This window comes from Dama dama, chromosome 6, assembly GCF_033118175.1.
Source record: "Dama dama isolate Ldn47 chromosome 6, ASM3311817v1, whole genome shotgun sequence".
Lineage (NCBI taxonomy): Eukaryota > Metazoa > Chordata > Mammalia > Artiodactyla > Cervidae > Dama > Dama dama.
Genome location: NC_083686.1, coordinates 2,302,024 through 2,318,896, shown reverse-complemented (window position 1 = coordinate 2,318,896; position 16,873 = coordinate 2,302,024). Strand labels below are relative to the sequence as shown.

The following is a 16,873-nucleotide window of genomic DNA, read 5'->3' as shown; positions in this document are numbered from 1 at the left end:
GCTAAGAAGCCAGCCGGTCTGCCAACGCCTCCTCCACGTCACTGGAAATGGGGGCCCAGCAGGCGGCTCAGCAGGGTGAAGGGCGCGGGGCCGGGCAGGTCGGGCACCACCCCCAGCACACGGGCGCGGCTGCTGGGCGCCGGAGCTCACCGCCCGGCAGATGTGCAGGTGCCAAGACAAAGACGAGCACCTGCTGCTCCCGTGTGCGTCCAGAGCCACGTGCCCGATTGAGAACAAACGCTGGGGAATAAAGCCCGAGATATTCTCGGTGCTCCGGGGCGTCCTCCCACCCATCCCCGCTCCTCCTGGAAGCCCCATGGACAAGGGCGGCGGCTCTGCGGGCACTCACCAGGTCCAGGCTCCCAGCCGAGGACACGGAGCCCTGTGACTCCCGGCGGCCCAGGCCTCCGTTGGCGTGCAGGGCGTCTGCGGGGACACAGGCACTCAGAATACCACCGCACCAGCCTCACGCCTCTTCACATAATGCAGCCACTCCCCAAGTGTGGCTGGGCCCCCACACCCCCAGCGGCTCAGGCTGGACAGATGTACTCGGAGGACAGGAGCCTGGCTCGGAGGCCCGTGCACAGCACGGCCTTCCCTAGTACCTACCGGAGCCGGGAGCCTGACCCAGGCCTGCGCTTTGCTCTGTTCGCGGCCGAGCGCCCCCCACCCCCGCCTCACAGTCAACACACAGCAAGTGCAGGGCCTCGAGGCCCCTCACTCATCCGGAATCATTATCTCCGCACGCGGCTTAACATGCAGCAGGTCACTGCAGCTTCACCGTCAGCTCCTGGGAAGTCCTGAACCAGCGATGATCGCACTGTCTGAGGTCACTAACAGAGCTAATTATGGTCTGAAAGTCGCACCTACTCTGCCGCAGAAAGGCCCTTCCAGAGCCCAGCGCCGACTCCCGGATGAGGCCTCTGTGCAGGGCCCTGGGGCTGAGCAGGGGCCCGATTACATGGAGGCCCCCAGGGCCCACCGACCACCTTCCAAAAGCAACAGACAGCCAGGCAATCGAGTCAGAACTCCTGGGGAGGGCCCTGGACTCAGGGTTTAGCACCCCTTCCAGGTGGCTCTCTAAAGGTCCGGGTATGGGGGCCCTGGCCTCCTGGGGTCCTGTCTGGGGGCACAGCCCTAGAGAGGCAGACCCTCCCCCATCTCGAGTCCTCAGGGGTCCCTGACCCCACTGACCACGGCGCCCCCATCCCCCAGCCATCTGCCCTTCTTTGTGGAAGGACTGCTGTCCCAGCGGCCCCCGGCCGGCCCGGAGCCTGAGGGCCCCACCAGGCGCACAACCTCCCCCACACCTCTCTCTCTCTGTTAAAGGGGTACAAGGCCCCCTTCGCGGGCTGCCCTGAGGAGGAGACAAACACCCTCCACACACCGCCCGGCACAGTGCGGGCCCTGTCCCTGGAGGCTGCCTCCACGCTGTCCTCAGCTGTTCCCTGTCTGAGCCCCCAGCGGGCTCCCGGTTTAAACCTGAGGACCAGGCCTGAAGCCTACAGGTGACTTGCTGGAAAATAACCCCGCTCGTGGCAGTGTGTGGGGAAGAAACAGCCCGTCCCCTGCTGCCTCGCACCCCTACCCCACCACCTCCTCTCAGCAACGCCCCCGCCCCCCTCACCCTTTCTTCCCAGCCACACACGAGAAAGAAGCACAGGGAAAAAGCTCTAGAATGCTGACCTTTAGGATTTGCAACAATAAAATGATGATTTTGAAAATGCTTGATAACCGAGCTATGGTGTCACATTTTCTTTAAAAAACGACAAAGGCTCATGGTCCCCGGCACACCGCAGAAAAGCAAGAGCTGCCTGGGTGGACGGAAGGCAGACACCTGTGTTTCCCTCTTTTCTCCTGGTTGTATCTCCCAAACTTTCTACAAAGAACTCGGGCAAGACGGTGGTTGAGTGGCAGGCACTAAGCCCCCCGCAAGGCACCCAGGCTGGGGGGCGGGGACGGAACGTATCCCGTGCCTCTCAGAGGACCTGGAGCCGTCCCGCGTCCCCAGCCGGCCGCCCCGTGGGCCGCCTCACAGCACAGCCCACACTGGCTCCTCCGTGCCCCCAGCCCCTGCACAGGACAGACCACGAACCGTTGGGACGGTCGCCGTGGTCCTTCTTCTTCTGGGAGCGTCCGGTGCTCCTGGTCCGCGACCACGAGAAGAAGGCGCCTTTCCGCTTCCTCTCACTGTCCTCGTCCCCCAGCTCTTCGTTCAGGGACCGTCCTGATTTCGATTTTCCGCTCAACTGCCGTCAAAGGGAAAGCACTATTAAAACAGCGTGACGCTGCTGTAGGGTCGCAGGAGACACACGCGAAGGGAAGTGGGGTGGGACGCCCAGGCGGGGGCGCCGAGGGAGGTGCAGCCCGCCAACCCCTCCAGACCAGCAGCTGGCCCCCGCCCCGCCCAGAGCCCCAGGAGTGCAGGCCTTTCGGGTTCTGCGAGTGAGGGAAGACGCCAACAGGGACGTCTGCTGTCTGCAGAGCGCCCTCCTGGGGAAGGCTGGCGCGCGGGATGGGCACCTTCTTGGGCGTGGACGTGTTGGAGTGGTCTGAGCTGGCGCTGTGCTTGGAGACGGGGCTGCTGGGGACCTGCTGCGCGTCGGGCAGCGGGCGGCCCTCCACCTCTGCCAGGATGCACTCTTGGTACAGCGGGGATTTCAGGAACCGCGTGTAGCTGTCGAACTTCATCAGGTTGAAGATCTGCCGGGAAAACGCAGCACTGTCCCATCACAGACGGAACTGGACCCTCGGTCCCCAAAGTGCAGGCCTCTTCCCAGAGCCCCTTGTCTCCCTTTCAGGGGTCACCCAGGCTCCTCAAAGTGTGATCATGCTTCTTGCAACACGCCAGCCCCTAGGGTCACGCTTACAAACAGCCCGGTCCAACACCGACATGAAGCCAGCGCCTGAGCTGACTCAGGACAGGCAAGGTGCAGTCGTGGAGAACCTTGACTTTGTTAAACAGGAATGAAACCAAGGCAACCAGAATCTAAAGGAAGTGAGACCTGCCTTGAAAATACATTCCTCGGGACTTCCCTGGTGGCCCAGTGGCTAAGACTCCAGGGTTCCCATGCAGGGGCCTCAGGTTCAATCCCTGGTCATGGAACTAGAACACACACGCTGCAGCCAAATATATAAATATGTATAAAAAGAAAATACCTTCCTCCATTTTTTAACCTAATTCTTGTGACTAGGCAATAGAAGGAACTTCTGCTGAGGCCAGGGGACACGCGCTCCAACAGTGGGTCTGCATGGACACGGGCTCTGACACTGGGTCCCGCGTGGACACGGGCTCTGACACTGGGTCCCGCGGGGACCCGGGCTCTAGCAGTGGGTCCCACGTGGACACGGGCTCTGACACTGGGTCCCGCGTGGACATGGGCTCTGACACTGGGTCTGCATGGACACGGGCTCTGACACTGGATCCGCGTGGACACGGGCTCTGACAATGGGTCCTGCGTGGACACGGGCTCTGACACTGGGTCCCATGTGGACACGGGCTCTGACACTAGGTCTGCGTGGACACGGGCTCTGACACTGGATCCGCGTGGACACGGGCTCTGACACTGGGTCCCGCGTGGACACGGGCTCTGACACTGGGTCCCGCGTGGACCCGGGCTCTAGCAATGGGTCCCACGTGGACACGGGCTCTGACACTGGGTCCCGCGTGGACCCGGGCTCTAGCAGTGGGTCCCGCGTGGACACGGGCTCTGACACTGGGTCCCGCGTGGACACGGGCTCTGACACTGGGTCCCGCGTGGACACGGGCTCTGACACTGGGTCCCGCGTGGACCCGGGCTCTGACACTGGGTCCCGCGTGGACACGGGCTCCAGCAGTGGGTCCCGCGTGGACACGGGCTCTAGCAGTGGGTCCCGCGTGGACACGGGCTCTAGCAGTGGGTCCCACGTGGACACGGGCTGACAGTGGGTCCCGCGTGGACACGGGCTGACACTGGGTCCGCGTGGACACGGGCTCTGACACTGGGTCCCGCGTGGACACGGGCTCTGACACTGGGTCCCGCGTGGACACGGGCTCCAGCAGTGGGTCCCACGTGGACACGGGCTGACAGTGGGTCCCGCGTGGACACGGGCTGACACTGGGTCCCGCGTGGACACGGGCTCTGACACTGGGTCCCGCGTGGACACGGGCTCTGACACTCGGTCCCGCGTGGACACGGGCTCTGACACCGGGTCCCGCGTGGACACGGGCTCTGACACTGGGTCCGCGTGGACACGGGCTCTGACACTGGGTCCCACAAACACTTCTCATTACCGTGATGTCCTAAAGCTGAAGAGACCCAAACACCTATGGATCTGTGTGTGTCGACGCCCATGAGCCTGTGATCGCGCACAGAGAGGAGCCAACAGACAGGGACGCGGTGCTGGGCCTTCCTGCTCCAGGCCCTGCTGAACCCTGGCCCTGAGATGGGAGCCCAGTGCGGGGGGCCCCGCTACACTCCCTGCGGGGGGCTGGTGCCTGTGGGAGCAGCCCTCCAGGACCCCATCCTCTGTCCCTGCCAGGGCCGTCACCTGGAGCTGCTGCTCCTTGAACATGTCGGGGTGGGGGGAGCTGAGGATGTCGTCCGCCAGCTGGGCCTGGCTGTCGATGTTGACCGGCGTGGTGGCCTTGCTGCCCAGGAACTTACTGAAGATCTCGCGGGCCCTGTAGGAGAGCTGACGGGGCAGCGTGTGAGCCGGACACGCAGACTGCACACGCCTTCTGTGTCTGTTCACCACTGCAGCCCAAACGCCTGACATGACTCTGGGCACTGGAGACGCATTTTCTTGGGACCTAATAACCATCTCTTGGTTGAAAACTGACTGAAAGTACCAGCTCAGCATGAAAGTTTTCAATGAATTGGTTCCTCTCCAGGTCCTGTCAAAGGGCAATCTGAATGCTCGGAAGACCTGGGCTGGGACCTGCCACACGGTCCCTGCAGCGCCGAGCGCGGGAGTCAGAGGGAAGCGGGGACCGGCTGCCTCAGGGCAGGTCGCGCCAGGACCCCGCCCGCCCCATGCGGCCTGCAAGTGGCTGCCCAGACAGAAGCTCCTGGAATGCACCCCCCCCCAGATTCTCTCCCAGCTCCCTGTCCACACTGGGCGGCAGGCAGTACATGTGCTGAGGAAAGTGTTAGGGCTCCAGGCATTTATGAAAGCTAAGTTTAGGCAAAATTAAATATCACATATATTAAGAAACATTCTGAAAGAGGCATTTTTTTTAATCCTGTGAAAGTTGTGCGTGGACTTTTCAGACCGCACTAGGTGTGAACCTCCACTGAAACCCCCACCCTCCACCCCCCACCCCACATCCCCGTCCGAAAAACCTACCTCCTTTTTGTCATGTGGGGGAACATGATTAAAATATTCACAGGCCTGCCAGAACAAAATGTTTTCTTCACTGAACTCCTTCCTCAGAAAATCCTAAGGAAAACACCATTGATTAACCATCACATGGTCCTCAGAAGAGGGCCCGTCAGTGGTGGGGGGACCTCACCACTGTGCTGTCTCTTCCCCACTTTACTCTGATTTTCCCCTTTCACAGAAACCAGAGGTGCCAAGCGCCTCTCCAGAGTTCCCCTAGAGACAAACTCAAAGGCTGGGGACGCCCAAGGAGCCGAGAATCTCTCCCGAGGGCCGACCCAGCTCGCAGGCAGCGGATGAGGGTTCACAGAGGCCCTGATGCAGCAGAGAGAGGCTCCCTCCAACCCCGGGCCTGAGAGTCTGGGGCTGAGGCAGGAGGGGAAGACGCCTGCCCCGCCTGCCCAGTCCCGCTGGAAGGGGTGCCCACTGCCCGTCAGACTCACGGAGAAGTAGCGAACGCCAAGTGGGTCCTGCAGAAGGCGCTCGAAGGACACGGCCCAGCTGGCCACCCTGCGCTCGCGCAGACGCCGGCAGCTCTGCACGCTGGGCAGGCTGGCATTGCTGCTGAGGCTGTGGTTGCTCACGCAATCCTTCAGGTCGGCGCCGGTCAGCTCTGCGGGCCACAGACACCTCGCTCACCACGGCCCTGCCCTCCTGTCCGCCGCCTCCCCGAGCCGTCCCCTCTGGGCGGACGGGAGTGCCCACACTGCCGCCACGTTGTCAGGTGCCGGGGACGAGACAGAACATGCCTCCTGCAGCAGAGGCGCACCCCAACACGGGCACTCCCAGGTCGCGGCCAGCCTGGCTGCAGGAGCCACAGGGAGCGAGCTGAGTCCGCCCAGGGTCCTGAGGCGCCTGGAGCCGGGGCCGGGTGATGGTGGGCGGAGCAGAGGGCAAGGGGCACCAGCAAGGGGCACCCAAAGAGACACGCACGTCACTCAGCGCACTGCGGTGCCCAGCAGGGAGCAGGACCCACGCACGCACCATCCGGACCTGCTCTGCTAGAGCCCAACACACAGAACCACAAGAGGAAAGCTCCAGTTCTGTGTGCACTGACACACTCATAGGCAGGCTCACACTCACACTGACACACTCACAGGCCGGCTCACACTCACACTGACTCACAGGCAGGCTCACACTCACTGACACACTCACAGGCCGGCTCACACTCACACTGACTCACTCACAGGCCGGCTCACACTCACACTGACTCACAGGCCAGCTCACACTCACACTGACACACTCACAGGCAGGCTCACACTCACACTGACTCACAGGCAGGCTCACACTCACTGACACACTCACAGGCCGGCTCACACTCACACTGACTCACTCACAGGCAGGCTCACACTCACACTGACTCACTCACAGGCCAGCTCACACTCACACACACACTGACACACTCACAGGCCGGCTCACACTCACACCCCTCCCCTCTCTCCTTGGGGCTGGGGTCCTGGAAGACCCCACGGCTCCACGTTTGACTGAACACCAGAGATGCTCACCCCCTGAGTCAACCTCTCCTCCCGACACACTTCCCCACATGTGCTTTATCAGAACTAGACAAAACCGAGTGTGGAGATCCGTGAGGACAACTACACAAGACAGAGGCAGAGCCACCCACCCGACGTCAGACGCACGGCACACCGCGTCCTGCAGAAGCGTCCACTCCGCCGACAGGACACATCGGTCACCAGTGAGCACTGCAGGCCAGCGGCGGCCGCCTGGACAGTAACAGGGTGGGGGCTCCCAGCGCTCCAGACAAACCCCGCATGGACCAAAGACTCAGACGTGAACAGTGAAGTCAGAGAAACACGAGGAGAGCACAGCAGAGTCCTCTGAAATGCCAAGTGAGGACCCCCAGAGCACTCGTGCCCAGAGCTGGGGGGACAGACTCAGAGTCCCCGTGTGCGACAATAGGCTGTGTGATGCCGGGGGTGGGCAGCGTGGGTGGGGGGCCCGAGGGCACGAACGCCAGGCCCGAGATGAACCATCCCTGAGACGGGATCCACAGTGAGTACAGTCAACACCGCGTCTGAGAGCACAGCTACGAGAGAGAACGTGACAAGCTCTCCACGTGTGTGTGCTCAGTTGTGGCCGACTCTGTGACCCTGTGGACTGTGGCCCACCAGGCCCCTCTGTCCATGGGATTCTCCAGGCAGGAACACTGGAGCGGGTTGCCATGCCCTCCTCCAGGGCATCTTCCTGGCCCAGGGATTGAACCCATGTCTCTTACGTCTCCTGCACTGGCGAGCAGGTTCTTTACCATTAGCCCCCCCGGGAAGCCCTACAACTTCTCATCTCAAACGTCTGCAACAGTGTGTGGTGACCCTTTTACAATACATACACATTTTGAACCATCGTTTTACATCTGAAACAAACGCTGTCTGTCAACTACACCTCAACAAAATAAAATGAAATCTCGGTATGTAAAAAACACTGCAAGCGAAGTCAAAGACAAGCAAGAAACTGGAAAATGCATGTAACACGTTACACAGTTGGAGGCCTAGTTTCCCGTGTGTTTAAGAGCAACTAAACATCATACGGAAAAAGATGAAGAAGCCCAAGAAAAGCGGGAGAAGAGCATGATCAGTCCCCAGGCACAGGCTGCAGCGGACCCCACCCCAAGGAGCCAAAGCGACGGGAACCCAGAGCCAGCGTCGGGGCACAGGGGCTGAGCCAGGAGGCTCTCCTGCTGCACTCCACGCTGAGAAACGGCTGTCCTCACGAGACGAGCAGTCTTCCTGAAAACACTGTGACTGTGAGCCCGAGACACTCTCCAGGTTCCTCCCTTGAGGCCACGTGGCTGAACTGAGAGCTGAGGGGTGAACAGAAGGTAACCGACCTGAGAAAAGCCTTCCGTGAGGACGAGCACGTGCAAAGGCCCTGGGGCTGGAGACACACGGCTCACAGCCGGGGTGGTTGGGCGCCTAAGCGGCAAGAGAGCCCCGAAGGCAGGGCCAGCGGGGTGGGTGGTGGACACCCGAGCTATGTGGGTTTCACCCTGGGGGCAGCGATAAGCAAGGAAGGGCAAGATGGGAGAAAATATCTGCAAACAAGGCAACTGACAGCGCCTAATCTCTGAAATATAGAAGCAGCTCATACAACCCAACAACAAAGAAACAAACAACGCGATCGAAAAATAAACAGAAGACCTAAATAGACATTTCTCCAAAGATGACCTACAGATGGCCTATAGCACATAAAAAAAATACTGAACATCACTAATTATTAGGGAAATGCAAATCAAAATTACAACGAGGTATTACCTCACATCAGTCAGAATGGCCACCATCAAAATATCTACAAATGATAAATGCTGGAGAGGGTGTGGAGAAAGGGCGTGTGTGGAGTCAAAGCTGTGGTTTTTCCAGTAGTCATGTGTGGATGTGAGAATTGGACCATAAAGAAAGCTGAGTGCCGAAGAGCTGATGCTTTCGAACTCTGGTGTTGGAGAAGACTCTTGAGAGTCCCTTGGACTGCAAGGAGATCAAACCAGTCAATCCTAAAGGAAATCAGTCCTGAATATTCACTGGAAGGACTGATGCTGAAGCTGAAACTCCAATACTTTGGCCACCTGATGGGAAGAGCTGACTCACTGGAAAAGACCCTGATGCTGGGAAAGATTGAAGGCAGGAGGAGAAGGGGACGACAGAGGATGAGATGGTTGGATGGCATCACTGACTCAATGGACATGCATTTGAGCAAGCTCCAGGAGATGGTATAGGACTGGGAAGCCTGGTGTGCTGCAGTCCATGGGGTCACAAAGAGTCACAGGACTGAGCGACTGAACAATGAATATACAGAATAGATAAACAACATGGTCCTATTGTACACCACAGAGAACTATATTCAACAGGCTGTGATAAACCAATGAACAAGAATATTTTTTAAAAAGAATGTACATATATATGTGTGTGTGTACACGTGTGTGTGTGTCTATGTGTTGGAATGTAACTGAATCGGTTTGCCGTACAGCAGAAATCAACACAACGTTGTAAATGAACTATACTTCAGTAAAAGATATTGGGAAAAAATCACATCTATGTTAGAAAATAAGACAAGTAATAATAGCAATAGTAACAGAAGGGACCTGGTCCTCCTGGCTGCCCGTGGAGAGGGGCCCTGAGCACTGCCCTGGCAGAGGTGTGGCTGAGGGCACTGGGGGCGGGGGCGGGGCTGAGAGGACTACAGGCGTGGAGCATGGGGGGCGGGGAGAGGTGGGCAGCACGTGCTCCAACACGGAGCAGACCCTGAGCAGGCACGCAGAGCAGGAGGGAGGCGGGTGCGGGCCCCACGCCGCAGGTTCGCGGAGGGATCAGGGAAGGGAAGGACGAATGCGGAATACACGCTTTAGGGAAAGATGACCCGTACACTGACTCATTTCTATTAAGACTCGGCAAATACGAATTGCTTTTAGGACTCACAGATCAACCGCTGTCACTTTAAAAGTCTCATCGAGGGCTTCCCTGGTGGCCGGTGGTAAAGAATCCACTTGTCAACAGTGCTGCCCTGGCAGAGGCTCCATCCCAGATGCGGGAAGACCCACGTGCCTCAGAGCAGCTACAGAGCCTGAGGTTCAGAGCCGGGAGCCGCAGTTGCAGAGCCCACGTGCGGCTGACCGCAATGAGAGAAGAGCCGGCAGCCACGAAGAGCCAGCACGGCCGAAAATAAATAAGATTAGTTTTTAAAAGTCTCATCGATAAAGATGCTTTACAATCAGAATAAAAGGAACCTCCTGGCCCCTGGGTGCGGGCTCTGTGGGTCAGTAGCACACTCTGGGGTCCGCGTTGACAGACTCCTGGTGGGAGCTGGGCGGTCCCCGCGCGGAGTCTTAGGGGCGCTGGCATCCTGCACAGGAAGATGGTGTAGGGAAGGGGTTGGGGGGGGGGGCTCCGCCAGCAGACAGAGCCCCCCCACCCCCAAGGAAGTCGCTTCAGCTGAAAACTCCTGCTCCCCTGAGGGGCGTGGGGACCCACAAGGTCAGAAAGGGACCCAGCGCCCGCACCACCCCCACGAGCTCCTCCTCCGTCCTGCAGGAGACACCCCCGCGCTGCGGTTTCTGGGAGCTTGGAAGGTGGACGGCAGAGCCCTGCAGGAGCATCCCCAGGGCCAGGCCATGCCGCCCCACTCTGCGGACCTCAGCCAGACCTCAGGGAGCCTGCACCTGCTTCAGAGGGGAGAATTAGAGACACCCCCCCGGGGGCACGGAGCATGTGCCTACGGTTCTCGTCACCATAAGACCTCCTGGTGGGCCTTCGGCGGGGACCCGCCGGGCGGGTGCAGAGCCCCCCGGGGACGACAAAACCCAAGCACGTCCGTGTGTCCACACACATGGGACAGTCTCCTGGCCTTTGACATGCACTGTCAGATTCTGAATTTCACAATTCACAGCACCTTTCAGCTCTCAACACACGGAAAACGACGCACATTTGTGGAAGGACTGCCCTTGAACACAAGTGAAATTCCTCCCAACGCCAGGGTTCCCCCCCCAACTCCAAGGCCAGTACAGTCCCTGGGGTGTCCGGTGTTTGGAAAACCCACAGACATCCTCCAACCCAAGAGGAAGACTCCGTGGAAGACCCCCACCTCCCGCCTCTCAGCTTCACTTCTGAGATGTTTCCTGGGTTCTGTGGTCACTGTTGTTTTTTTCCCCCTTTCAATCAGTTTGAGTCAAAGAAATGCTTTCCTGATGAGGAAGTTTATGAAGTCTATCAGATTTGCTGAAAACGGGAATGCCCCGACCCCTACATTGGCTGGAGGAACACTCAGGTTACCCTGTGGCAAGTGTCTTGAGGCCCGCCCCTGGGTGAGCGTTTTATGGATAATTCTGTAACTCAAGGCTCTCTCCCGTCATTATCTCGCCAGAATATCTCATCCACCATACCCTCCAGCACTGTAAAGCCAATTCATGGTCAGGCTATAGGCTTGACGGCCGCCTGCCTGTGAGCCGCGCCCCCACCCCCGCACACGTACCTGGGGCCCGCGCGGTCTGCCTGCCCCCGCCAACCACGACAGGGCGCAGACCAGAGGGATTTACCTGGACAGAGCTGATAAGAGCCACTGTGATGCCACTTAACCAAATACTTCCAACCATTCACCGCAAACCACCCCTCTGAATCCATACCAGGGTCAGCCGGCACAGCCCCCGGGGCCCCGGGCAAAGACTGAGGCCACACACAGAGACATTGTCCTGAGCTCAGCTCCCCGAGGAGGCAAATTAGTGCACTTTCTCCAGAGCCGCCCGACCTGGCTGACAAAGGCGAGTCTCTCCCTTCAGCGCGGGGAGAAGGAGGCACAGTATACTTAACACAAAGCCTCACAAAGAGGCATCCATAATTCAGAGCAGACCTTCTGCCCGCGGCTGCCGAGGAGGCTGAATTATTTAGCAGGCGGAGCAGCTCCCAAGGCTGCTCTCTGAGGCTCCAGGGCTGGAGCTGAAGCCCTGGGGCCGTGGGGAATCCTTTCTGTTAAATCAGCAGTGATGAAGGGAAGACATATCTCATGATAAAACTCTTATTTCCCTATTAACAAAATTCCAGTCTGTAATGAGAAGGTGACCACCCAAAGCTCACAGCGTCAGGAGCCTTCACTAGGTGGTGAGCAGCCAGCCCAGACTGAACCACTTCTAAACCATCAGGAGCACTGTGAGGTCAAAGCAAAGCGCACACGTGACTGTGCGGTGAAGGCTCTGTTTACAAACACAGGGGCGGGGGTCTGCTCCGGATTCTCGGATGGACGCTGCGGCAGAAACTGGGCGGCAGCTCTGCTAAACAAGACGTCAAATCAATCTCAGCGTCTCCAAGGGAACCATTCGAGGAGAGGCTGTAAGGCTGCAGCCCAGCCCCCAGGAGCCACCTTCCCAGCAAGCCCTTTCTGATCTCAAGTTTCCAAGGCGCAGCCACGTGCCAGCGAGGAGGCGGCAGAGCTCGGGAGGGCATGCGCGGAGTCGGGCCGCGCCCGCCGTTTGCCCAGGGGCTTGGCCACGGGTACGGCTGATACCCCCGGGGACAGCATACAGACTGAAGCGCGAAAACGCCTCCCCTGGCACCCCTCCCTTAGGCCACAGGTGCCACCCTGTGTGGGCAAATTTTCGTTAAATTAAAACTTGCAGAGAGTTACAAAGACAGTAAAAGGGCCCTTCACGTACCCTTCACCCCAATCCACCGGCATCCAGTCCTGCCCTGTTGGCTGTGTGACCTCTCCCCATCCTGCTCACTCCCTCCCCTTCTCCTTGTCTGAACACAAAGGCTGGTAGCTCTTCCCAAACCGGAGATTAAGCTGGAGACAGCATGCCTCTTGGCCCTTGAACACTTCGGTGTGAATTTCTGAAGAGCGGGGACATTCCCTTTCATAGCCAGAGCACAGCCATCAAAGCTGGGGAAAGTCACACAGCGTGAGTCCCCGTTTCATCAACAAGGCCCTTTCTGGTCCAGGGCCCAAGTCAGCACTGCTCAGGGCTCGTGCGTCTTTAACAGCTCCCGGCCCCTCTGCTTCCGAGACCCAGACGTGGGCCCATTACGTGTGCACGGCCCTCAGCCTGGGCCGCCCGGTGTCCCCGGCTGACCTGGCCGGTGCTCCGCGTGTATCCTCCTGGCATGTCTCTGCAGGAGGGCAGGGGTCAGCCCATTGCAGGCGGTGCTGGCACTGTTGGTCGGGGAGCCAGGCTTCTCCACGGTGGAGGCTCTCACATGGTGGACGGAGCCTGCTCCTGCATTTCAGCATCCAGGGGAGACTTCCTGAGGCCGCCGGTCCTCCTCCACTCAACTCTGCGAGAGCGCCCCTTCTCCCGCCTTGCTACAAGCTCATTCATCTGTATCAGTATGCAGTCAGCGGGCCTGTTTCACCCAATGGCGTATAATCCACAAACACCGGGCCTGTTTTTCTTTCATGCTCGCCTTCCTTCGAGCTGGGGCTTGGTCCTTCTGGGAAGCCCTCGGCACACATTGAGCACCTCCTCATTTCCTGGCAGAGGACGCGCGTGGGGCTCATGTTGTATGTTCCCTGCTCCAGCCCAGGAAATCAGTCTTTGCTCCAAGAAGCCCAGTTCCTTTCACTGAGGAGAGGGGTTCAGACAGCAAGATCTGGACACAAGGGCCACTCACTGCTGCTGGGGAGTCGCACTACTCTCAGGCCCGTCCAGCAGACAGAGCTAGTAAACACTAACACACGTGCCCACACGTGCCTATGACACACAGTTCAGATCAGTTCAGTCACTCAGTCGTGTCCGACTCTTTGCGACCCCATGGACTGCAGCACGCCAGGCTTCCCTGTCCATCACCAACTCCCAGAGTTTACTCAAACTTATGTCCATCGAGTTGGTGATGCCATCTAGCCATCTCATCCTTTGTTACCCCCTTCTCCTTCCGCCTTCAGTCTTTCCCAGCATCAGAGTCTTTTCTAATGAGTCAATTCTTCCCATCAGGTGGCCAAAGTATTGGAGTTTCAGCTTCAGCATTAATCCTTCCGATGAATATTCAGGACTCATTTCCTTTAGGATGGACTGGTTGGAGCTCCTTGCAGTCCAAGGGTCTTCTCCAACACCACAGTTCAAAAGCATCAATTCTTTGGCACTCAGCTTTCTTATAGTCTAATTTTCACATCCATACATGACTACTGGAAAAACCATTGCCTTGACTAGATGGACCTTTGTTGGCAAAGTAATGTCTCTGCTTTTTCATATGCTGTCTAGGTTGATTATAACTTTTCTTCTGTGTGAATACACAGGTACACATCTATTTATTTATTTCTACACGTTCACATCCACTAAAGCCACGAGTTCACAGTGATACCTCAAGCTCTGACCCAACCCCAGGACATCCTCCTTCTCCAGTTCTGTAACTCCGTCCCAGCAGTGGAGAGCTGGGCTCCCGTGATTCTTGGTGTATTTACTCATTTGCTGGAGCACACAGAACATTCTTTAAGAACCGATAAACACACACTTGCCGAAAACAAAACCACTAATGAGAGTTCAGTCTTTCTTTACAGTTTTTAAGATAAGATCCACATACAGTGAAACGTACAGTCTTGGGTGCAGGACTCTGAGTTTTAACATCACATCATTTACTTTTTAGAGCCTGTGCTTGCTAGTGAACTGGTCCACCCTTCAAACCGACCAGACCTTGAGAATACCTGCCACATGGTCACTGCAACGGTGCAACTTGGCTCTGGGGGGAACCCGGGGGAGACTCGCACCCACACGGGTCACTGTGGCTCTGGGCAGCATCGCGTGATACACGCAAGGACCTGAGTATCGCTACGCCTTGGTTTCCCTTATTGGGGAGGAACGAACAAATACAGGGCTTGGGCCAAGAGCAGATCTTTACACCGTGCATCCAAATATTGAGAAGATGTCAAACAAGCTAGCGCACTGTTAATAAGACTCTTCGGACAACCTGGAAGGCCAGGGGTGGACTCAGAATTCTGGGCCATGCCCGAGTCCCACACCGCGAGGCGGAAGCCCGGGAGGGCTGCCAGCCCCCCGCCCCACCCTCATCAGCCGTGTACCCACGTCTGCCCCGTCCTGCCCCATCCTGCCACGCCCTGCAGCAGTCACCTGGAGCGTGTTCGCTTCAGTCCCCAGCTGCAGCCCTGGTATGCTTTACAGATTTAAAGATGCAGCCCTTCTCTCCTCAAAGAAATCGCACAAGCAACCCCCGTGCGTGGCCGGGTCACTGGGGAGGAAGAGGACACGGGTAAGAACGGGCGGGACAGACCTCAGGCCGCGTCCTGCTTGACCTGGTGCAGCCTCGGGTAGGCGGCCCAGCTCCTCTCCGTGAAAGGCCTGCCCCTGTTTACAGAGCCCTGCCGACAATGAGCGGGACTGTGGAGCCTGACGGCGCTCCTCAGACCGCAGTCCACCAACTGTTGGTCCATCAGCCCATTCTACAGGCGAGGCTGCTGAGCTGCGACACATGAGATCAGCTGGTGACGGCGCTGGGACGGCGTCCGCGTGCTCCACGGGATGCTCCTGGCCAGAGGTTGCACCCCAGGGAGCAGGCCATCGCCCCCAGGGGTACGGAGCAGCCCTCGGCGTGCAGCATCCTTGCGTGTACCCCCCAGGGCCACCAGACACGTGCGCCCAGACGGGAGAAACCTACATCTGAGTCTCTCCTGGAGTCAACATCAGAAAAGTCGAGTTATAACTATTCTGGCAGAGCAAAGCAGAACAAACTCCCTGGGTCTGAAATGACACAAGTCCTTCTGGAGACTGAAATGCCAAGCAGATGGGGGTGAGACGCCGGGAGTGCTCGCGAGGCCGCGAGTGGGCAGAACGGCAACCAAAAAGGGTCAGTGTGGGAAGTGAGGCGACATGCAGAGGGTATGCTGGCGCTTGTCACGTTGAGAGCCCAGGATGCGAGGTGCGGAGATAGCAACTGAGGCCGCACGTGGCTGCCCACTCACCAGCACCCGACCACAGGGGGTCCCCAGGACTCACCAACAAGAGACAGGACACTTTTCAAAGATGAGCCCTAATCAACTTCGTTGATTTGAATGGAAAAACTTACATTATTCACTTAGTAATTCTTTCATGAAGCTAATGTATTTCATTTCAGTGATTAAAACCATACACTCCATGAAGACCTCCTTTCACACAGGTGCCAAGGGCCACACGCGAAGCTCAGAACCCCCTGCTATGGCCTGACCCTGTCTGCAGGCCACTGCTCAATGCAGAAGGCCAAGGACCCCAACTGGGGGCTCCACAAGGCAGACTCAGACTGGGCGCTGACCCCACCCTCAGCCGAGGACAGAAACCACAAGCGTGGCGGGGAGCCCAGGTCTGCATGGAGACCAGGCACCCCCACAGGACAGGGCCAGCGGGCCAGCCAGCAGAGAGGGAAAAGGGGCAAAGCTGTGGGGTCATCCGGGGTGCCCAGGGCAGGCGCCCCCTCCCGCAGGGAGGGCGCCGAGTGCAGAGGAGCCACACAGAGACACGGAGAGGCAGGCTCCCATCTCAGGCGCAGCCTGTGCGACTCTAACCCGGGGTCTGGGACAGTTAGGGTCTCATATAATCTCAATAAGGAAGGCAATATGTCAGGTGCAAAACTAAACAATACTTGTGGCTTTGATGTGACAAATAAAGCAATCAAATTTAAAAAGTCACTTATGCCAGGCTCCCAAAATCTGGTCACCAGGCTGGTTCCTGTTCCATGGGGTCTTCAGGCCCCACATCCCACTCCCTGGCCCCTACCCGGGAAGACAGGCAGCTCTCCTGCCCCTTCTCCTGCACGAGGTGGTAGTGACGAGGCGGGGGCGTCCCAAAGCCCGCACCAGTGGTCTGGCTGTCTCCAGGGGGCAGAGCTAAAGGCAGAGGTGACCCACACCGAGGTAGCACCTCCACAAGGAGTGGTCTGCGGCCTTCAAAAGCGGCACAAGTGTGAAAAGCAAGGGCAGAAGGAGGAACTCTTCTCCTGAAGGAGATGGAAGAAGCACGACAACTAAAAGCAAAGTGTGACTCTGAACCGGATCCTTTCACTGCAGGGTTGAAATTCACCACGAACTGCTGAAATGA

General features: G+C 58.3%; 1 protein-coding gene across 1 annotated transcript in view; it reads right to left on the bottom strand.

The window, feature by feature from the left end:
* RGS12 (regulator of G protein signaling 12) overlaps positions 1 to 16,873 on the bottom strand; it is an 89,642-nt gene that overhangs the window by 9,484 nt on the left and 63,285 nt on the right. The window contains exons 4-9 of the mRNA XM_061145411.1: positions 5,805 to 5,974; positions 5,329 to 5,421; positions 4,531 to 4,674; positions 2,524 to 2,703; positions 2,096 to 2,249; positions 350 to 426 (exon numbers count right to left, since the gene is read on the bottom strand). Of these exons, the coding sequence (XP_061001394.1) occupies positions 350 to 426; positions 2,096 to 2,249; positions 2,524 to 2,703; positions 4,531 to 4,674; positions 5,329 to 5,421; positions 5,805 to 5,974 (818 nt within the window). The remainder of the gene's footprint in view (positions 1 to 349; positions 427 to 2,095; positions 2,250 to 2,523; positions 2,704 to 4,530; positions 4,675 to 5,328; positions 5,422 to 5,804; positions 5,975 to 16,873) is intronic.